The sequence below is a fragment of the Watersipora subatra genome, chromosome 4, assembly GCF_963576615.1.
Source record: "Watersipora subatra chromosome 4, tzWatSuba1.1, whole genome shotgun sequence".
Classification (NCBI taxonomy): Eukaryota; Metazoa; Bryozoa; class Gymnolaemata; order Cheilostomatida; family Watersiporidae; genus Watersipora; species Watersipora subatra.
Window position 1 is genome coordinate 33,726,229 of NC_088711.1, and position 24,282 is coordinate 33,750,510.

The 24,282-nt window shown below is 34.5% G+C and overlaps 1 protein-coding gene across 1 annotated transcript in view; it reads right to left on the reverse strand.

Moving 5' to 3' along the window:
* Window positions 1–2,031: 2,031 nt before the first annotated feature.
* LOC137394170 (uncharacterized) overlaps window positions 2,032–24,282 on the reverse strand; it is a 42,760-nt gene continuing 20,509 nt past the window's right edge. Inside the window, exons 5-8 of the mRNA XM_068080888.1 lie at window positions 7,522–7,644; window positions 7,171–7,338; window positions 3,113–3,385; window positions 2,032–2,162 (exon numbers count right to left, since the gene is read on the reverse strand). Coding sequence (XP_067936989.1) covers window positions 2,032–2,162; window positions 3,113–3,385; window positions 7,171–7,338; window positions 7,522–7,644 — 695 coding nt within the window. The remainder of the gene's footprint in view (window positions 2,163–3,112; window positions 3,386–7,170; window positions 7,339–7,521; window positions 7,645–24,282) is intronic.

The window sequence follows — 24,282 nt, forward strand, 5'->3', positions numbered from 1 at the left end:
CTCCAAAACAATTTAGGGTAACTCGACTGGAGGAGTTGTGTCTCTAGAAAATCTCTTCGGTAGAGGCGACGTCCTCCCAGATGGCTCTTTTTCGTAAAGAATTAATGACGCGAAACTTTTTCCTTTGTTTGAGAACCTTCCACAAGTGGCTCATAACAACGTCGTTAAATCTATAAATACGCTGTTTCCTGAGCTGTTCCGAACGTTTAATTTAAATGCGCATGCTCTGGTTTGGTCGAAAACCGAATTTATGGTCGAGATCCGAGACGAACAAATCTCAATTTCTTTGGTTGAAAATTGAGTTGGTCGAGAACCGAAGCGTTCGAGAACCGGAGCGTTCGAGAACCGGAGCGTTCGAGAACCGAGGTGCCACTGTATTGTTATAATCCCTCAGCAATTATCATCAAGTTAGCGAACATTAATTAATTATAAGAAACAATGTGTATATTACAGTTTATTGAATCACAGCACTATATTGTACCAATATAATCTTATCATAACAATCTTGTACATTACACCGATTATTATTAGATTATCAGAATGATTTTGAACTAGTCCGTCTAATAGTGTCAAAACATATACAAAGCCTTTTTCTGGCTTTCTATAAATGGCTGGTCTGAACGTTAAATGGTTATATTATTTGTACGCGCATTTACCAAAGGTTTGTTCTAATATACATTCAAAACTAAAAGTTATCCAAGACACCCAAAGTAACTTCAAATAATAAAGAAAAAAATAATTTTGGGTACCGCAAACAACAAGATCTCTTCCTTCCTAGAATCTATGTCGCCTCAGATGCAAGCCTTCGTAGTTGTAAAATTCTAACCAAGCAGCTGTCGTCGCACTCGATTCTTGATTTGGTGTAACATCTTGCTCGTTTGTGTCTTCAACTTAAACAGAAAATTTTACCTAATTGATTGCTAGGCAGTGCAAGCTGAACTGCGAGGCTTCCTGTTATTAACAAACCTTGCCTCAAGTTTGAGTTCTTCTTACAAGAAATAAAAGATCTGTTAGTAACTCCAGGTACTCAGTTTACTGAACTCATCTTGACAGAATCTTAAAAGAGAAACGTGGTTATAAAATTCTTAAATAGTGTTTAGCAACTGTTCAAGCAGTTTTTTTTCAAAGAGATAATGACAATCAGGCCCTTGTTGTCGCAACTTCTTGATTTATTACATTGCATATTCTAAGTCTCACCAGGTTGGCTACTTTGTTAGTCATTTACAACTTAAAGCAAATCGTGTTGAAAATGTACTGGTTATAATTAGCTGATGCAATGACCTTGCCCATAACTGTCCTACATATTGACACTTGGTTTAACCAAACGCTGGCTTTAGTTCTATAAATAGTTACTTATCGTATTGACGTCATGCTTTACTTGTTGTTTTTTCGTTTCAGTAGTTCAAATAAGGGTGAACACGCTGCTAGACTCGCTGCAATGCCCGAGGCTTTCATAATAAGTAAATACTAAAGTTCAACAAATTATTCTAGAATTCGCTAGAATTAAAGTTCCGCAAATAAAGAGTTATTCTGTTCACCGAGTAACATCGTTCAGTAATAATAATAATAACAGTAATCAAACTCTGTTGTTCCCAGCTAGTTCATCATTTCCACGGTCATGTCAAATAACTTGTTGACAGAACAGAATATTTTATATTTGGACGTAGTAAACAAATTAGTGTATAATACTGCTGGTGTGAACATGACATCATTCAGAGACATTTTCAGTACAAGGGAGTCGTTGGAGAAAGCTAAGAATAGCAAACCTAACGCAAGGAATCCTGCTCTAACCTTTTCATTAAGGCTATAAAAAAGGTTGGAATTGATTACTTCCTCTCTAGGGAAGATTGCTATGGATTCATGAATTCGGGGATGTAGACAAACAACTCCTGTGAAAAATGTTGTCACTGCCACAGCAAGCAATCTTACAGTACTGTTTTTTTCTGGCCACTTGCTACTGTTTACCAAAAGTTATAAAGCCAACTGATAAAAGTTGCTAACCACCAATGAAAATACCAATTACAAAACGTGTCAAGAGACATGAGTGCAGCATTTTAGTTTACCTTTAGAAGGTTTGCAGCAAGCACAAAGACCTCTGCCCGTTCTCTGATTTGCATCCTTAGCTCCAGCTTTTTGATGCTTTCTTCTGCTTTCTGTCACTGCTACCGAACAAGTTAATTACACATTAGTTTTAGACAGCATTTATTTAATTAGTGTAGTGCACTCGGCAGCACTATGGGCAAATACGTAGGTGTAAGTAGAATAGATGACAACAACTATTGGTTATTGGTAACTACTATTGATGAACGATTTGTATTTCAAGTGGTTAAAATATTTTTATAGGACTAGTAGCTGTAAAAGAAAAATCTGGCTGTAAATAAATAATACAGAATTCATAAATAGTTCAGCGAAGTCTTGAACCCAACAACAACTTAACTGTCGGTTGGGCAAGCATTTACCTTCATTTAAATTCATGAATTGCAATAAAATGTTCTACGGCGAGTTGCTCACTCTTTTTCTAATGTCAAAAATAAAAGAGAATGCAACTCATAATTTAATCTCCCATAATCACACATGTATTCAACACTTGTTTATGATAGTTATGGCTTGTTTAGTAAACTACTTGCACATGATCATCCTACAAGCTTGTGGTGAATATTTTATGAATGTCTCTAGTTAAGTTATTCAATTGATTTTATGGTATGATATTAGTTTCTTCGAAACACATCCTTCACGAATCATTCAGGATGTCTATTGGTGTACTTGTTTGTAACTACATGCCACTCGTTTTTCTTTTTGTGTTACCTAGCATGTAAGGATAAGTATCAGTCACCGCTCTCTGATCTATACCGTCACTAGAGTTTCCTCAGACTTCATCTTTCAGTGATTTTCAGCTGTTATCTATGATGCTAGTAGTAGGGGTGGTAGTCGATCAGCACCCTCGTTATTTAGTCTCAGCAGTTGTTATTCTTAAGTAAATTAAATTGCTAACATAAATTGTGCAGTAAATCACAGAACTATAGTTGTTAACAAATGCCATCGCTTTGTCACGTTCCGGTCCAGTCGTATTTAATTTTCAACATATCGAAGGTTTAAATTTATATAGGCCTACCTGCAGAATTTTTAAGTTGCCTTTGTTTTTTCTGAGACCTGCCTGAAGCTTTTTGACCCTCACATAAAGGTTCACCATTAGCAGCAGCAGACTTGCATGGTTGGCAACAACCTTTGTTGCAGCTTGTAGCGCAAGAATGGCAGCAAGTGTTATGGCAGCAATTCCTAAGGCAGCCAAGTCTCCAGACGAGCCAACCAGGACGCCAGCAGCACCAATAGAGAAGGATGAGGGCACATAGAATTGCTAGCAGTATCCATAACCATAATAGCGAAACTGGAGAAAAGTAATTGATAATAGTAGGTGAGTTTGCTTTCTTTTGCCAAGAAAAAACAACTCCATATATTCAACTTGCATATTTGAGAATTTATAGGAAATAGTTGCTAGATCAAGCTGAAAATAATGTAGGCTCGATAAAATAACCAAAATAACCAGAATAACCATTTTGAGTCACAAAAAAGTTTGGTATTTTGACATTTTTGTTTGACAAAATTACCAAATTCTGTCAGTAAATATAAAACATAAAATATATAAATATAACTCGCAGGTAAAATAGTGTACTCTTCTACTTTGAACTTTCAGCTAGTTCTCTATATGGGCTCAAACTTATGCAGTAAATCTAGTGCAACAGCTGATACATTCTTATTAAGTATATAAAAAATATTAATGATTGACATAATGAAATATTGTAAATATTTGTTAATTGTTAATATTGTTGATAATAATAGCAATAATGCAAATAATAACACTAGTAATAATGATATACCAACAATATTAATAAGCTGAACGTACAGATTAGTAAGGAATGAAGGTAGGAAGATTTAAAAAATATATTCACTTGCTAAAATTATAATATTAAACAAATAATAATAACAAACTAAAAATGTCGTTTAGGCTTACCACATTAATATGTGTGGTAAGCAAAGATTTTACCAAAGAGTACATAAAAAGGATTGAAAAGCGTGCGACAGTCTGTGCTAGACGTTTGGAGTCATTGAGGAGATGATGTCATGGTGTCAATGATAACCTTGTCAAATATACTGAGGAAGAAGTAGCAAGACCAATTAGAATAAAATAGAGCTTTTTACGTGGTTACGCTAACTGCATACAAAAATAGAAATGTGTTCTAAAAACATTTATACATGCTGTCAGAATAAGCTGTGAGGCTGTCAGAAAAACTTGGAATAAGTATTTCCACTACTACTGCTTTGGAAATTGATAGCTATAAAAAATTATTTATAGTATAGAATTACCAGACAGTGATGAAAGACTGTAATTAGATAAAAACATAATTAAAAACCCTAAAGAAGATCAAAAGCTCTTGACCTCCTGACAAAATGAACCTAGAAAAAACATATATTAGCAGATTTAAAAAGTTTGTAAAGTCAGACATGAATTAAAGAAACCTCTTCTAATGTGAAAACATGTGACTTGTTTTTTTGCATAGGATGAAGCAGGAATTATAGAACAGAAACAAGAGTAGTTGAGGATGCGGACTGCCAATAATTATTTTACCGGTATTATTATAACATGAGACATTGTCATGGTCAGTACAAAAAGGATCATTAAGAGGCTCAGTAAGAACCATAGGGTTGAACAAAGGAATAATAAAAACTGGAGTGATAAACCCATGAATGGACAACATCTCAGGAAAATTAAGAAACTTATGCATGCAATATGCCTATAGCTTGATTTGAATATGACCAAGCAATGGGAAAGAATTAAATACTCATTGAACTTTTACTTGAGAATACATTTAAGCTTAAATGTTGACTTGCAACAAAATTCAAGTTACAGTTATTTGGTATCAAAAGAATCACCATGTCTTACTTTGCTGTGTTGTAGGTACAAAATATGTGAAAAAGGTGAACATTTTGATACCAAATAACCGTAATGTGAATTTTGTTGCAAGTCAACCTTTAAGTAGAACTTACTTGACATCATTGAAAAAATAAAAAGGTAATTATTGACACTCTGCTTCTAGTGTATCCGCATGCTAAACCATCTGGCAGCCACTGATATCATCTATTTATCTATTTAATAGAAATAGAAATAGTATATCTGCTTATTATGCTTTCAAATACATTGAACTCTAGAGCCTGTGATCAATATCCCTTTTAGTAATTGCTTATGGAACTTGTAGTGTACATGTACTTGGGGGTTTTGCCCAGGAGCTGTTTATGAAACAAGTGCATGATGTACTAGGGTTTTGCCCAGGAGCTGTTTATGAAACAAGTGCATGATGTACTTGGGCTTGCCCAGGGGCTGTTTATGAAACAAGTGCATGATGTGCTTGGGCTTGCCCAGGAACTGTTTATAAAACAAGTGCATGATGTACTTGGGCTTGCCCAGGGGCTGTTTATGAAACAAGTACATGATGTACTTGCCCCAGGTGTTGATTATAGAACAGATAGAGTCTGTTTAGCTCAGTCAACCAAAGTGAACAGATGCTCCTAAAATATGCAAAGCAGCTAAATACAAATATAAAAGATCTAATAAATGGTTGATGCTAAACCATGTCATACTGTATAGTTCTGTATAGTGTAGTTCAATATAACCCAGTTTAGTCCTGTTTAGTTTCGTATAGTCCTGCATACTTCAGTACAGCTACGTATTATAGTAATGAAAAGTTCTCCATAGTTCTTTATAGTCTTGTACAGTCCTGTATAATTCTGTAAGTCTTGTATAGTTTTGGATAGTTTTGGATAGTTCTGTATACCGTAAAACCTCTAATTGAACGCCACCTTTATTTGAATGCCACCTCTATTTGACCGCCACGATAGCAAAAAGGTTAACAAATAGATCGCCACCCTCTAATTGAATGTCATCTTCATTTGACTGCCACTTTCATACTCTTTAATTTTTAGGAACCCATAATAGCAAGTGATCAGTAAAAAAATTTTTACAAAATCGTACTAAAACTCGGTTCGTCATTAATAATTAATTATTTCATTGTTTCTGTTTGTATCGAAGTTCATTTTCCAACTCAAAAGCTTTTCGGCTATTTCGTTAAAATTTTGAAAGCAACACCACAGAAATAATTAGGAACTGTATCAGGCTAATAGTAGTTCCTTGTTTTACGCATTCTTGATACTTCCACATATGTTAAAAACGGTTTACAATTACGATGGTTTATGAACGACTAGTTTTAGGTTAAAAGTTATGCTTAGCCATGCAGCCATAAGTTTCTCATTATTTGTGCGAAATGCTTAGTTTGGCTTACAATGGATCGATGCCCATAACTCATCTTCTATTGCAGATTAAAAGCCAATTCTGGCTGCAAACTGTAGCAAACATATCAAGTGCAATGAGCTTTTATGCAACATTGTTAAATACATTTGTAAAATAAAATTATGCATTCAAACTTAGAATGAAATAAAAAATTAAAAGCCACAAACTGCAAAGCAGGACACAGGCTATAAGATCATCAACCGGTAGAGATATGTCTCGGCTTCCAATGCATTTATTTAGAGAGCTACGACAAGTGGAGGTAAGTTAACAGATTTTTTGTGTCTAAAGGGTTTAATATCGTCCCAACCGAAGGAGAGTGCAAAATGAAGGGGACTTCGCTTCTCCTGCAGAATAGTTAAATTGGTCTCTCCAAATTTCTGACGAGTTATTTGAAAAATACAATGCCAGCATCTATTTGACCGCCACTATAGGGGAAGGGTTGAAAAATAGAACGCCTTGGCGTCAAAATATGGGTTTTATGGTAGTTCTGTATAGTTATGTGTGGTCCTATTTAAATATGTGTAGTCCAGTATAGTCCTGTTTAGTTTTGTACAGTTCGGAACACTTCTGTATAGGTTTGCGTAATTCTGTGCAGTTTTTGTATAGTTCTGTATTGTTTGGTATAGCTTTGAAAGTTGATACCACCTTTCCCTTCATGACAAAAAAAACAGGGTACTTAATACGAATATTTCTTTTTGTACTTTTTGTAATCAAATATTCTCTTGGACCTATTACCAACTAGTAGTTTTAGCGCAACTAATATTGAATTGTGAGACCTGTTTAGTGTCCCTTTGATAAGATGCATATGAGATTTCATAGTAGCAACCTACCAGGCTTCACTCCACAGTTGGCTGGTTTACCCGCATAGTTGTCAGCATAGTTTCCACAATTGTCAGCAAGAAAACCGTCACATACCAGCGCCTTAGAAATGCACTTGTCTTCATCTCGACAGTACCACTGTTCCTTGTTATTCCGACGACCATCTTGATGACAGTTACCTACGGATTACATAATACATAGCTAAAATTTGTTTGTCAACCAAGGGTAATTTAGTTTAAACTACAAAGCCAATAGATCAAAATTATTTCTTTTTAAACATTGCTACCATTGCCGCTACCATAGATGATTTTGTTACATTATATAGGTAGATACTATTATAATATAGTAAAAGCAATGCTTACCAACTATGAATGAGGTGATGTCTATGGTAAAGTTAGTACCGCAGGTAGAGATGGTTGGATCTGTTGTGCTGGTGTTCACTCCCCTTGTGGTCAAGTCATCTACAAACAGCTGCGTAGATGACACTATCAAAGACATCAACAAACATTTACTCTATTCTATGAAAATAAAATGCTTACTTAATTTATAGCTTACATATTATAATATAACTCAGAATAAAATCAGACTTGTATCGCTTGTTCTGCACAACTGAACAAGAAAAGCTGAAGATAATTAGTAACGAGTCTTGCTGCAATAATTTCAAAACAACGGCTTGTACGTGACGAATGTAGCTGCAAATTTCTTCGCACTATTTGCAAAGCTTATTAAACACCATTCAAGTTGATTAAAATTAATATTATCAAAACTGGTGGTAGATCATGGCTGCTACGCAATTTTTATTAGATGCATGCATTGTTACTTAGACAACAAATATATGGCAACAGACTAAGTCAGTAGAATCTGTGATTCGTGTTGTATTAAGGGCCATTTTCCCTTCAGTGACTCTGCTCAACATACATGTAACTCATCTAATCAATATTTGGCGTTGAAATTCAGTTTTAAACTAAAATTTGATATAAATTTTACAGTCGAACAGTAATAGCAAACTAAATAGCTAGTGTCTTTGAGTTGAGCTATTAGTGAAGCTGTTCAAACAGGCTTTGTATTTTTATTTGTTCCCTAGGGGTATCTCGTTGTGAGCATGGCTCAAAGCGTTTCCATAGAAAGCAAGTACAATAGAACGCCCTACTAGTCAATCTAAATAGTCTCTACTAGTCAGGATATGCGCCCAACACTGAATACACAACTTGCTGCGTAAAGTCACGGCATGCGGCGTCACCGACTTTGCTTATTAATCGTATTAGGAGTAGTTGGTGTAGTACTAGCAGCTACTATTCTCAGTTCATCGTTCACTCATGAAGTTAACCAGGATTTATACAAAGGTCACTCAAATTCTGGAAAGAATTTATACGAAAGTCACTTAAATTCTGGAAAGAAGAAGGCTGAATGGAATACGAGCGCTCCTTTATCCGCAAAACTTATTGTTTTTTACACAAATGTTTATGGAGTAAGAATACACATACAGAAGCATTTGAGACAAGATTGTGAGTACAGCTGTAGGTGGAGTGTTCAAAGAGCAGATTACGAACACGCTGATGCTGTTGTATTTCATCTCTATAACAATCTAAACAGCAAAGATTTTATAATGAGCCACTTGCCAAAAAGACGAAGTCCGCGACAGAAATGGGTGCTCATGGTTAAGGAGCCGCAAGCCTTCTTTTTCTCTGATCAACTGCGACAGCTAAATAATATGTTTAACCTTACAATGACCTTTCAGTCAGATTCTGATGTTAGTATACCACAAGGTAGGTTTGTGCGATTGCCAGTTGACGAAGCCAAAGAATTAGCAAAAAAAGGTGTAAATCATTGGAAAAATAGAAAGAAATTAGTGGCATGGATGGTTAGTAACTGCGTTACGAGTAGCAAAAGAGAAGATTTTATTAAAGAGCTGCAAAAATACATAGATGTAGATGTCTATGGGGAATGCGGAAACCTCGGTAACGGCCCTAAAAACTGGTCGAGAGACAAGTACAGGCAAACATTAGCTGCAGAGTACAAGTTTTATCTCGCTTTAGAGAATTCAGATTGTGATGATTACATCACCGAGAAATTTTGGAGAAACTTGGATCTCGGAATGATCCCAATTGTGAGAGGACAAAGAGCTCTCTATAAACAAATTGCTCCTCCCAACTCGTACATTCACGCGGACTCATTTATAACTGCTGAGAATCTCGCAAAGTATTTGAAAGAAGTTGATGCAAACTCAACCTTGTTAGACCAATACCACGAATGGAGGATGACTTTTCGAGTGAATTTCAAGCCATTTTCATGTAATGAAAGATGGACATGTGAACTCTGTGAAAGGGTGCACAACTCTGCACCAAAAACTGTTGACATTTATAAGCACTTTAGTGAAGACACTCGGTGTTTTTCTTATCACAATTTAAAAGACTCAAATCATAGAGGTGAGCGAATACAGAACCTCAATCGTGAATAAGCTATTCAGATATGATTACTGTGTACAATACTTACCATTTTCACATATGATGGAACAACAAGTGAAAATATAAAATGTAGATAAATAAATAATAAATAAATTATAAACATATAAAGGAGACTATGCAGACTCAATTTAGAGTTATTGTGTTTTCTGGATTTTACAATAAATTCAGGTCAAGATAATGTTTGAATACAAAAACTAAAAAGTATTAGTTAGCGGTCAGTTTTTTTATTCTGTTTCATCCCCAGCTTGTGGTTGATGAGTTGGGGCTGTTTCATCCCCAGCCTGTGGTTGATGAGTTGGGGCATGTGAGTACTGGCTTAAAATATTCTTCTTAATCTGATGAATGAGTGCAATGACATAAAGATCGACCAATCAGATGACTGTCACGCAAAATCATCTCAATCAGTTGACAAACAATAGATAGTAACAGCTGGATTGGTAAGTCTCAAAGCACTGCAGTTCTATTGCCCTTTACTACTTGGCAAAGCTTTATACATCTCACATCGCCTATAAAATTGGAGTCTTGCTGTTCATACCATCAGACAATTGTGAGCATAAAATCAAGAAAGGTGATTCTCCACACTCACTGAGTTAACATAAGTACCAGCTGTGGCTGATTATGAGTCTGTTGCTTCTTTGTGTAAGCAGGTTTGATTTTCAACAATAATCTGACTACTATTTGTATTGATGCAGTAAGTTTACCCTGTAATCTCAATAGTAGCATGATACTCTGTGCAACTTATATATTTAATTAGCTATGTATTTAAAAGGTTTTTATATTAGCCTAGACGACTACCAGAGGCTAAGGTTACACAGCTAGCATATACAATTAGAAATTAAATACTTTCTTTAAAATTCAGCTCTAGAGTGTAGAACACGCGGTGTCAGCTATCAATCTATATATATATATATAAAAATCTGATACTAAAATTATTATATTAGTATATATATTATTATATAATTATACTCCACTCAAAATCTGATACTACTAGATTGTATCTTGATAGGAAAGATGGCGGTAGGGGACTCAAAAGTGTACAGCAGACAGTGAAAGAGGAGGAGCAAAGCATCAAAGCATATGCAGCTTCCATGGCCATCTCAGATAAGTTGCTAGCTGAATTTCAATCGGCTGCTCTTACAACGAACCTACGCCCTGATGAGGAGGAAATTGACTGGCACACGAAACCTCTTCATGGTGCTTACCACCAACAAATATCTAAGGTTGGCGATCTTCACTAGACATGTATGTGGCTGAACAAAGGAAACCTAACGGCCAATACAGAGTTGCTAATCATGGCAGCCCAGGAGCAAGTGCTCCCAACAAGGCAACTCCAAACGAACATCTATCACACTAGAGACGATCCTAGATGCAGACTGTGCAAAAATGCACCTGAGACCATCCAACACATCATCAGTGGATGCAAGCAGCTAGCAGGGAACGCATACACTGAGCGGCATAATCATGTCGCAGGTGTTGTGTATAGAAGTCTATGTGATGAGTATGGCCTTAATAAACCACAACACTGGTGGGAAGCTCCTGGTAAGGTCAATGAAAATGACCGGGCTAAGATCCTCTGGGACTTCTACATCCAAACTGACAAGCATGTCCTAGCAAACCAACCAGATATAGTGGTGGTAAACAAGGAGAACAAGAGGGCTACTATAATAGATATAGCAGTACCCAATGACTACAATATAGCCAGCAAAGAAAAAGAAAAGGTAGAGAAATATCTCCCTCTTGGTGAAGAAATTGAAAAAAGCTGGAATGTAAGAACAACTGTAATCCCAGTAGTCATTGGGGCGCTGGGCGCAATAACACCGGCGCATAAAATGTGGCTTGCCCAAATACCAACAGCAATCAACTCAGGTGAGTTGCAGAAAAATGCGCTATTGGGAACAGCTAAGATCTTGAGGCGAGTGCTCAAACTCCCAGGTCTTTGGTAGGAGACCCGAGTTAGAGCAGAATTTACCACCCATACGGGGTATCCGGGGTGAAGAAACAATTTATATATATATATATATTGTTTTCTCACCTCAGTTAACCCGTATGGGTGGTAAATTCTGCTCTAACTCGGGTCTCCTACCAAAGACCTGGGAGTTTGAGCACTCGCCTCAAGATCTTAGCTGTTCCCAATAGCGCACTTTTCTGCAACTCACCTGAGTTGATTGCTGTTGGTATCTGGGCAAGCCACATTTTATGTGTCGGTGTTATTGCACCCAGTGCCCCAATGACTACTAGGATTACAGTTGTTCTTACATCCCAGCATTTTTCAATTTCTTCTCCAAGAGGGAGATATTTCTCTACCTTTTCTTTTTCTTTGCTGGCTATATTGTAGTCATTGGGTACTGCTATATCTATTATAATACCTCTCTTGTTCTCCTTGTCCACCACCACTATATCTGGTTGGTTTGCCAAGACATGCTTGTCAGTCCGGATGTAGAAGTTCCAGAGGATCTTAGCGTGGTCATTTTCATTGACCTTACCAGGAGCTTTCCACCAGTGTTGTGGTTTATTAAGGCCATACTCGTCACATAGACTTCTATACACAACACCTGCGACATGATTATGCCGCTCAGTGTATGCGTTTCCTGCTAGCTGCTTGCAGGAAACTTGCAAGCTTAAACTCAAGAAACGAGCTTGTGTCAAAGTGCAGACATTCAAATAAGCACTTAATTTGCAATGCTGTGACATGAACCAATTAAATTGTTGTATTACCATATATGTAGCTGGCCTTTATCGTTAAGCTACTCGATGTGTTTTTACGTACAGTCATATGAGCTTCAAATCATTTTAATTTTACCTGATGAATGGTAGCAACCATGAAACTTTAAGTTGTAAAATGTTTTAAAAGTTTTCAGTTCCTAATATAGTTTATATATATATATATATATATATATATATATATATATAGAACTATATTTCCCAACTAGGAGGCTTCTATCAATATATAATCCATGTTAGGAGGCTCTGAAAAATTAGGAGGCGTCCAGGGAGCCTCCTAATTCTAGCAGTGTTTATAGTGCTTAACAACCCTATAGAAGTATTTTAAACATGATTCCCATAATTGCCTTATATATCTATATTCATATATATGGAAAAGAGGAGACAACTCCAACAAAAATGTGTAATTTTCTATCAATAAATTACCAACTCTAGGAGGTTCTTATATATGGAACTAGGAGGCATATATCAATTTTAAAATATTCTTACTTCTAAGTGTTTTGGTATCGTTTCAGTTAATAGCACAATCTATTTAAAAACATATTGCAATAAGCTTATGACTAATCATTAGCCAATACAAGGAATTAGCAGTTATGTCGGATACAGTCAGTTTTGCTAATATTCATGATAGCTTTATTAGATTTGGGAAATAAAGTTGTATATTAACAAACTACAATACATTACAATTTATTTGCTGACCCTCTTTATGGTTTTCAAGACTGCCATTTAAGCACTCCCTTTTTTTGCACGGTTTCTCATTGATCTGCTCTTTTTTGTGAAAATTCACAATAATTGCACATTATGGTTTCCACTGATGTTTAAGCATGGCTGTAGTAAAAGTTTAAATAAGTGTATAATCAGTGCAATTCATATTTTTGCTGCCGTTGCATCCAGCCACAAAATAAATCTTTTTTGAAACTTTTCATCCGAATGCAATACCTGAGAGATGGTTTTTTAGTCGAAGAATTGATTTTTTAAATTTATTGAAATAAAGTGGCAAAAGTATAACCACAGTATATAACAGCTAGCGAGATGTGGCTGTTATAATGTTGCTGTGGCTGTTAGGACTATTAGTTCTTCACCCATGTAGTCTACTAGAGCTTGGTAGCAGCAGAATAACTACATGTAAGGGAGCACGTCACATTTGGTAAGTTGTTCATGTTATTTTAGTCAATTTACAGTTTATTTACTTGAAACATACAGTTGTAGAAAAGCAGTATAAATTTTATTTAATAAAGAAATAGGACTAGCGTGAAAAAAGTATGTTTCAATTATTATAATTTTTAAGGAATGTAGCATAGAACACATTTGATATATATTTTTTTACACCTGTTTATGTCATCCAACTGCTGATATTGTTCTGCATAGAAAAGTCAAGAAAGTTCAGCATTATAATACCATAAAGGAGAATATCAAAACTTTTTGTAAAATCCTAATTTTGGATTTTATTATTGTTACACGAATGTTCGGTTTTGTAACATCAACACAGACACGCCAGCTGACAATTAATAGTTATTTTAGTGAATCAGTTAATTCTCTAACATTAATCTATTTTCAGTTATTAATATAATAATTTTTGATGTTTTTTATAATGATAAGTAAAGTTATTAATGTGGTTCTACTAACAGTCAAAACTGTTATTAGAATAACATGATCATTATGTAATTGTATTATTGTTATCATGAATAGTGAGAGTTTGCGTATTTCAGTTATGATTTTGTAAGTAATAGTAGTACATGCATACGCATAAGCAAGTAAGTGGTGTATATGCGGCCTTTGAATTTTAAAACTTTTAATATTTAGTTTGAATCTTGTGTAGTAATTGTGTAGTAATTAAGAGCTTAGCTGTTTTATAGAGCTTCAGTAGTAGGAGGCAGACATTCAAGTTTGCCAAAAAACCTAACCAGTGAACTAAAATGTGTATTTTGCATTCATTTTGGTTTGTATATCTGTTTATGCTATTTGAATTATCTATTCATTTTTTTTAGAAACTTGGTAAGCATTAATGCCAGTATATTCATCAGATGGCAGAGAGTATTAGACAAAGTTGGATGTTCTTTTCTATAAAAGGTATGTTGCTAATCACACGTTGGTTTGCATAAAAAATATGTCAAAATAATCAAGGTTTCATCTACCGAACTTTATAATATTTTTTAACATGTACATAAGTATAGATTACAAACTATAAAACATTATATCAGTAAGGTTGTATTTTGAAATGTAGTAATGTTTGACGTTTTGGCAAAGTTACTATGATAAGCAAAACTTTAAATTCACCAACACAAAATATACTGTACAAAGTTTTACTGCAACTAGCAAATGTATACCTGACGTAAGAATGTAACAGCATGCCAAAAATTAGTTTTTCTTTGTATAGTTGCAAATAATCAATGACGCTTCATAATCAAATTAATCAATTAGTTATAGATAACTGCTGGATGAGAAGCATTGATGGCCCACACCCAAGACTGATTTGCAGACATAAAATTAAAGGTATGCGATATTGCAATAAGTTGCTGTCAACTAGCACATTATACATGCGAGCCAAAAATTAGTGTGATAATTTGATATAGCCATAGCTTCAGTAAGAAAAGTTGTCAATTTTTACAGGCATTGTATTATTTCAAACGCTTACATAAACCATTACGCCACTTTTGTGTTCTATTCATCTATTATTGGCAGATTACATAATATAAATAGCGCAAACCAATCAAAGGAATGTAGCATAGCAAAGAGATTTAGTATTGCTCTTCTTAGTCTTTATGAGTCATGGTTGCAATTGCTGAGCAATTGCATAATTATATAAAATGAATAGTTTTCCATGGTTACTCATTACCACTTTTAGTTACTCAGTCAACACTGAGAGTAATTATCAGTTTTGAGATATCATGTTTAGAGGCAGGAGATTGACAAATATTTTGTTGGTTTTTACTCTTTTCCTACCGTATGCGAATTTATGCTAAATCTGTCAGCAACTGCCGTTTGCACATTTTTGCGAATTTTCCAACAATTGCGTGGTCACCTAATTTTATTATCCGTTAAAAACATAACGGATGATTTTAAAACTTTGATGGTATTGTCAGTGTGGTTCGAATATTTCTCTAATAGATTAGTCTAAGATAACCAAGCAGTTTCAAATTTTTTATTGAGAATTTCCAAAATAAAAATGGACATTTTTGTGTAAGTTTTGTTAAGTATCGCGCAAGTCAGAAAACATATAATTACTTACATGTATGTTGATGACACTATAGCCAATTCAAATTCAGATTTTTGCGATTACACAGATAATTAAAGTAGCAGCAGTGACTCTGATGATAGTGAAAATAATAGTTTTTTAAGTGTAAGGGACATTGTAGAGCATTGTTTTAGCTTCGTAGCGATTGTAGCTTCACATAGCTTTAGCAATGCACAAAGTGAAGGTACATTGATTTTTGCATAGCACTATATGTTAACATTTTAGCAAAATAAAATATATTACAAAAAGTTTCTAGATAAACTTTGAAGTTGAAACAAAATTGTATACATGCTTCATGTACATGTCATGAAGCTAAATTGGCAATTTTCGGTGAAATGGCTGGCGGTAGGCCGGTAGCTTAGTTTGTACATGGGTGGCAGTAAAAGGGTAAAGCTATAACAGAATTAGAGATACAAGTGTATGTATTTCCTTTTGAATGATTTAGTGAACTTTGATGATTCAAGACAATGAGTTTGGCGAATGATATATATGTATAATATGCTGCTGAAGTTGCGCAATTCAACTCATGGCTTTTAATTATTACCTCAAAATGTTGAAAACACGCGATAGGAAGGGTCAGAACGCTACTAAAACTCATAGTTACTCAAACCTGAAATACATTAGGTTTTATACAAATTGCTATACAATAACAAAACTGCAAAACTATTGGTTAAAATATAAATAGCAATATATATTATTATTTTTGGCCTTCGATATCGGGCAGCATGTATGCAGTTTGTTTGCTGATGTTAACAAAAGTTTTACTAATAAGCTACATAATTTGCTCAATTATTTGTGTCAACTTTAAAATTTAAAACAAATGTAGTGTTAGCACTTTTAGAATATACTACAAACAACGCAGAGGAACTTTTTGTGGCATCTGACTTGAATTTAAAAGTTCTCTGAAAATGCAACTTGTATTTGCCCATTTTAATACTTTAAAATGTCATAGGGAGCTCATAATGAAAGCAACTTTAATATAATTTCAAGATGCTCAAAGCGGTACGGATGTTATGTTGACAAACATTAAACGGTCACTCTGTACTATGGCTAGTAAGTATTTACATGTATTTAGATTTTGCATTGATGCTTTCAATTAGGTAGTGTAGGAAATCTATTTACATTAGCTAAATTACTAGCATGTGCAATACTCAGCTTTGTTTCCTATCCATCCCAAACATTTTGCCAATGCTTATAATAATTCATTGCTCTTTTCAAATCTGATTTCTGAACCAAAGGTAGTTTTAGCACTATAAGAACCTATACTTCTCTTCCTATGGGTCTACTCACTTTTTGTAGCAGCAAAGGCCATTGTTTTTAGAAGGTCTGTAAGAATTGTATTACTTATTTTGACTTCCATTGGTGCTCGTAGCAATTATAATTCAGTACAATTTGCATCAATAAAGTTATTATTACTTGTTTGTAAAGTATTTGGAGCAAAACAATATTTTATGTGCACAGCAAACATTTTTGCTGCAAGCTTACCAAAACAAAATAAAACGTTTATTTTTATTTTACATTTTAATTAAACATCATGTTCTATTCAGTTATTGCTGTCAGTACTATGCAGTTATTGCTGTCAATGTTCTTTGTGCATTCTTAACACACTTTTATGTTAAACTTCCAATGCATTAAACACTTTAGAAATAAAGTGTCCAAACAAGGATGCATAACATGAGATTTGTCACTGGCCTGTTTTGACCTACATCTAGCACTCTTTAGCCAAAGGTGTCTAGCTTTACTAAAAAATTTGGCAGTGAAATTGTACATGAATTCATTGCCTGCATACACGTCAATCATGATGCCTATGCTCTTATTATGTGTGTTCTACTATTGCCTTCTTAGCTAATTCACTTTCTACTTCTCAATAGCCTCAGCCTCCGAATGAAAGCTATTGTTGTTATTCCTATTCTTTGTAACTTTATAATGAAGGAGGTTGTGGTTGGGCAGCTCATTTGCTTTTCACTGTTTTAGAAATATTGCAGCACAAGTATAACTGCAGTAATAAAATCTTCACAGAATTGCATAATGTGGTCTTATTCTCCAAGGTCTTCTCACTAGCAGAAATGACCTATGTACTTATGCAATTGTGGTTTGTGCTTAAAGTGACTCATTCTCCTAATGTGGCATGGCTTGCTATCTTCTTGCATGCTAGTCAATTGATTAAATAGATTGTAAGAAACAAGCCAACCTCTCACTCCTACACAACCTAAAGACTTATCACATAAGTTCAACCTTCTAGCGAGATTGTAGCCGCTAAACATTTTGCTTTTTTCACGCGTCTAGCCATTTAGGGTTTTGCAGCAGCAGAAGAACAGACTAATCATGTCACAATTGGTATATTTGTTTGTCACATTTGTTTGATATTACTTTTGCCAATTTTGTCATTGAATTAATTGTACCATATTATGGTGAAAAGGCATCATGAAAAAGTATTTTACTTCGCCTCAATACCAATGCAAAAGGTTAGACCGGTAGTGGCCATTTTTTTACCTGTAGGGCGAGCAACTTTAAATACTATATCAAAGCAACTTACTCATGTCATCAAATTGCGACGGCAAACAACAATGCATAGGTTTTCGCAGCTAATTTGGATTTGGATTTTACTGCCTTAATTGCAAGATCGTAATATTGTCAAGTTAAAAAGGTCAAGAAACCCCAACTTTATAATGCTAAAAGAATGAAATTATTACTAATTTTCATAAAATGATAACTTTGTAATTATACACGAGGGTAGCTTTGTGAGATTAACCGACACACATTAAAATAGTTATGGTAACATATAGCACAGTAGCCAGCAATTGATGAATATCTGTGACTCTGTCGATGCTCCTAACTTTTGTAACTTTTTAAAAAGCATTAAAATAATTATGGATGCTTTTTATTCTGATTAGTAGTGTTAGCTGATTGATAGCACCAAACAGGCAGAATTATTAGTAGCCTATACTTTACTGCCCTGAGCAAGCAAAACGCTGTATCTTGATATTTGTAAATTGTTCAGCACAAGCACAAACGCGTTTTGGTCGAACCTGGCATCAGTATTAGCAGTATTTTAGTTGTTTTTTTTAATTTATTATGGTGAGATATCCAACAATCTTTACCGAATTTTTTTTTCGTGAAACTTTAAAATCAAAGGAGTTATTTCACTTAGGGCATTTTGTTTGCTTAAATTGACAATTTACTAAGCTGGCACTAGGCAATCAAAATGCCCTATCACTGCAGATAGGGCCTTTTGATTGCTTAATTGGACTGGTTTCTCATTGTTAGTTTGCCACAAGACCATTTGCCATGACTGGATTATCAAAGGATTACAAGTTTAAATTCTGATATTAACCCGCAATTAGTCAACAAAATAATATATGTTGCAATTCCTATTACTCATCCAGTCAACACATGGATTAAAGCCCTGTAATAGCCATATTTAGCTCAAAAGTTAAGAGATGATCAAAGATCTAGGTATCCTTCAAACCTGATGTCATGAAATGAAAGGAGTAAGTAAAATAGTAGTTTAAAAAAGATCAAACGCTTTTATTGAAAATAATTTAAAGCAAACAACTGAGTGCAAAAATGTCAGTATTTTAAAAAAGCAAATCCTTCCAATGGACATGTAATTAAAACAAATTTGTCATCAAATCTCTGAGTCGGATCTTTAAATCGAGACTTTTGTCACTTAGATATCGTCCTGTCATAATAAATATATTATGATAAAAAAGTATAGCAATAAGATGAGCACTTAGAAGTGCACTAGCTTGTATGAGCTGCCTTAAAACAACCAAATATATATGCTTCAGTTTCGCTTCCCTTTGTTTATATAGTCTTTGATTACATAATGCTGCTCATAATGTCCAACTTTGTGTATGTTCAGGCCAATCAAAACGCTGTATCTGCAGATAGAGAGCTTTGATTGCCACTTTATGTGTGGTAAATGTGGATAGGGCATTTTGCACATTGTGAAAAGTGCTATTTCTGGTGGTCTCAGATATATGAAATTTCGAGACATGTTAGATCTCAACCTAAATTACATATAAGCACAAAAAAGTGAATTTTGAAAAACTTTTCAGATAGGGCGTTTTGCTCGCTTAGGGCAGTATAAAGTTATGATAATGTATTATTTTCGTTGTAATTAACAAGTTGATGCATTTTAGTCGTAATTTGATACTGATTTAAACTAGAGGCTGAGTCATAAGTAAGTGACTGGAGTAAATGAAATCCTTTAAATCGTTGAAGCTTTAAAATCTATGTTTCAATTTTGTAGAAGAATATCGCAAGAGATAAAATATTACTGCTTCATAGAATTTTAGTAATGGGAGGTAGGGACACGGATTTGCTGAAAAACCTAAAAACATCAGGCATCTTTTGCATCAATTTTAAATCTGCATAACATCTGTTTGGGCTATTAAAATTGTTTTGCTTATTTTGGTAGAAACCTGGTCACCGCATCCAAGCACTATATCCACCAGATGGAAAATGGTACGAAGCACAGCTGGACGCTTTCTTGAAGGGGGGTATGTTGCTGATTAACGGTTAATTTCCACAAGAGCGTGCCACATTAATAAAAGTTTTATTTCAAAAAATTTATAAGAAATAATATTACTATAAAATCTATGTTTGAATGCCATGGCACTGCATTTTTTAACCCTTCCAATTATAGTGGCAAAAATTGTCGATTGTGCTTCATAATATATGTTCAATCTATATTAGCTTCAACTCTATCTAAAACCTTTTTGTTATAGATTTTATTTTTCCAACACGTTAAAAAATAGTACTATTCAAAAAACTTAATGCATTCCTACTTTGTGCATTGCTAATGCTATGTGAAGCTACGATCCCTTCGAATCTCGAAAAACAATGCTCTACCATGTTCCTTACTCTTACGAAACTATTACTTTGACCACCATTGGAGTCACTATTGGAGCTGCTACTTTAATTATATGTGTAATCACTAAAATCTTAATCCGTCAGTCATCAACAATCATCAATATTGTTATCAACATAAGTAATTATCTGTTTTCAATTCTGGATGTACTTGCGAAAGCTATAATAGCACTAAATATTTCGAAAATCAGAAAGAACAAATGTTTCTTTTTATGTTGAAAAGTCCTAAACAAAAATTTAAAATTGCTTTGTGAGTTTAGGGTAATTTTACAGGAAAACCTTTGGACAACACTGTCAATACCATAAAAAGTCTTAAAGACTGTTAGTTATGTTGTCAACGAATAATAAAATTAAGTTACTACGCAATTGCCAGGAAATTCGCAACATGCACATAGGCCGGTCGTCCATTGATTTCACCTAAATGCGCATGCAGCGGTGAAAGGGTTAATAAAATATTATGTAATCTCTAATTGAATCCCCATTCATTTAAACGCCCCTCTACTAGACCTGTACTATAATAGATGACGGTTAAAGATAGAACGCCACCGTTCAAGTGAACGTTACTTCTTTTGAAAAAAACACATAAAAACTATATAACACACAAACTAAGCTGTGATCCAGTGATAACATATACACTGGGCGTTGAGCTTGCAAAATGCCATCGTTAACTGCTTATTCTAATGCTGTAGCATGTGCAAGAAATTTTAGCCTCAAATAGTAGTACAGATTTCATCATATTTGCTAAACGGGTTTTTCATATATGCCGAACTATCAAGGCCGCTTAAACAATAAAATTATTATCAGCCTGATAGAGTTATTAATTATTTCCACGGTGCTGCTTTCAAAGCTTCAACGAAAACACTGTAAAGCTTAGAAGTTAGAAAACTCGCTTCAATATGCATTGACAAAAGTATTAATTGCTATTGTTGTAACTGAGTCATTGTTAGTAAAAATTTGTCAACATTTTTCTATCCATCCTGTCCAAAATCGGATCCAAAGATCAAAGAATGTTGAAGTCGCAGTCAGCTGGATGTGGTTGTCAATTAAAGGGTGACACTCTAGTTTTCAAGAGTAGTTTTCTAGAGTAGCACTCAAATGAACATGGCCTTCAAATTAAGATTCTACCTTATGTCAATTTAGCTGTATTTCAGAATGTTATAATATTGGAGTTTTGGGTCAAGGCTAAAATAGCAAGCATAACTTTGCAAATATCGACGCAAAAAGATTTTAGTTTTAAATAAGGCTCTGCTTTCATATATTTGCAAATCACTAATGCATGAATTTAAAAAAAGAACCCAAGGGTATATTTCTCTTTGTGTAGTAGCATCTAATCAAAAATGCATTGATTTTAAATAAGTGCAGAGTGACATACATGGATTATCAACACCGAAGAGTGATTTTCAGACATCAGATTAAATGTGGGTGATGCTATGATAAGTGGCTTTAAACTAACACAATGTACTAGGGAAACAAGCGTGATTATTTTGCTGTAGCTCAAATGCAGTAGAAAAAATAAAGGTGTCTAACTTTTCAAGTATTTCAGTCAAATTCGTTGCCTACATAAATGCTGACACTAGTTTTTGTGTTCTGCTGCTGTCAGGTTACAAAACATAGCTCTCCTAGTCAGAGGCATTTAGGTATCTAGAGCAATCTAGGCATTAGTGGTTTCAATGAACACCTGAACAATGCGTGTTTAACCACAGTGGTTGACCCCATAGGTCAAGTATTAGCCTAATTAACTTTTAATTTAAGACTAATTTAACTTTTGAATGGAACTGAGCAATGATATGTGATTCATCAAAGCCATAGCTTATCAGATTTTTATAAATGATAATTCACATTATTTACTATTTCAGTCAGCAGAAAACGGTAAAGTGCAGAGGAAATAGCAGAATTTGACAAGCACTGGACTGAAAAATCAGGCAAACTGCCAACAAGATCAGTGTTGGATGCTATACACTCAACGCTGCCTAACAGAAGTGTTATAGTGATTCGGGCTCGAGCCAACAACTTGCTAAAGAAGGCTGCGAGAAAAAATGCCAGCTGAATTTTTTATGTTGTTGAACCTTCTTATTATCATTGCGTTGTATTTGTCAATAAATGTGCTCTTTTTGAAGACTAAAAGTGGCCAACTCGCAGTAATGCACCTGTATAGTTATTTTGTATCAAGCAGTCTTAGCTATTATTTTATGTACAGAAAATGTGCATAAAACAATGACTATGATAGATAATACAATACCGACAATAGATATTATCTGTTGTACTGCACTGTACACTATTATGTATTATTCAAGAAACAAGCTCTAAGATAAATTATAATAATTCTTTTAAAGAAAAACCAAATATAAGGAAATATGCCGCAGCAGCCAGTCTACTGACAACTTACTGTCAAACCGACAAGCCCAAAAGATTACTTAGAACGCTGTGCTTGACTAAAAACAATCAGAAATTCACTACACAATGAGAAATATATCTTTTTGGGTCATTTTCCAAATTTAAGTGAATGTGTCTGAGTAGAATGTTCTATCAATTTCTTGACAGTTCAGGGCATTATTATTACTGGTAAAATGTGGATAATAGCACTCAGTATTACTATTGATCAATAGAACCACCCAAAGTCAAGATATCTAAAGTTAGAAGAAATTTGGTACTGTGCTGGGTCCAGCCCGACTGATCATTGCTAACAATAAATTGCAGTAAGAAAGAAGTTTTGAAAAGCGAAAATGCCCTCAAGATAGAATGTTATTGTATTTTTATTGGCTCTCTATGTGACATTAAGTTTTTCCCTGGGTTCTACATAGGCACAATGGGCTTGTTTGGAATCTACCCAATTTATGGTGCTGTGGTATTGCGCAGGTTTTGCAACCTGACACTCCATTCCCGAATGGGGAAATGTTTTTACTTAACGTTCTAAGAGTGGCTTAAGATGAATAGAAAGACATTGCTGTTATTGTATGTTAGATTGAGTAACTAAGTATGTTGTGCAAGTAATTCATATTATTACTGTAGATAATATGCACAGCAAGCAAAGATGTGTGTGTTTCATTTTAGCAATCACAGTAACTGAGTTGCGTCCATGCATTGTTACCAATTAATTTTTTAAAGTTTTTGTATGCAGTGCAGCAGCGATATGTGACCGAATAAGAAACTATAACATAGACCATATTTATAAATATTGAGTTAAATTATTCGTTTATTTTAGTGAGCAGAAAGTTATGCAGCCTAAAAGAAAATTGAGAGTTCAAAAAGCCATGATCGGAAGATTGAGGCAAACTACCAAAAATGCCAGAGCTGTATACTGTTAAAAGAAATTGGTGTTTGAAAATTATAATGATGACTTATGCCCGAGCCCACAACTTACTCAAGAAGCGGCAAAATTAAACTGGCAACAGGGTCTTCTTGTTGTTGAGGCTTTTGTAATATCGCATTAAACTTGACGTCTGAATAAATTTACTCCGTTTGGTGACTAAGCAACGACCATTCTATGGTACTTGACTAGTTGAATTTTTTAGTATCAAGCATGGTGGCTGTTGTTGCTTTAAATACAAAATGATTGATTCCTACGTTAAAGTTTAACATACTATACAATATGTAAGTTCTAACAACAATTATTGTTGTTTTATACAGATTTTTGTTTTATTGTACAGATTATAGCAGACTCTTAGTTGATCTATAAGTGATAGCAACATCCCAAATTATGTGTAAGCCATGGCACCTCTGCATTGATATGTAAGTTATAGCAACCTCCTAAATGATATATAAATAACAGCAGCTTCCTAATTACTATATAATTCATTGCAGCCTCCTAACTGATATATAAATAGTAG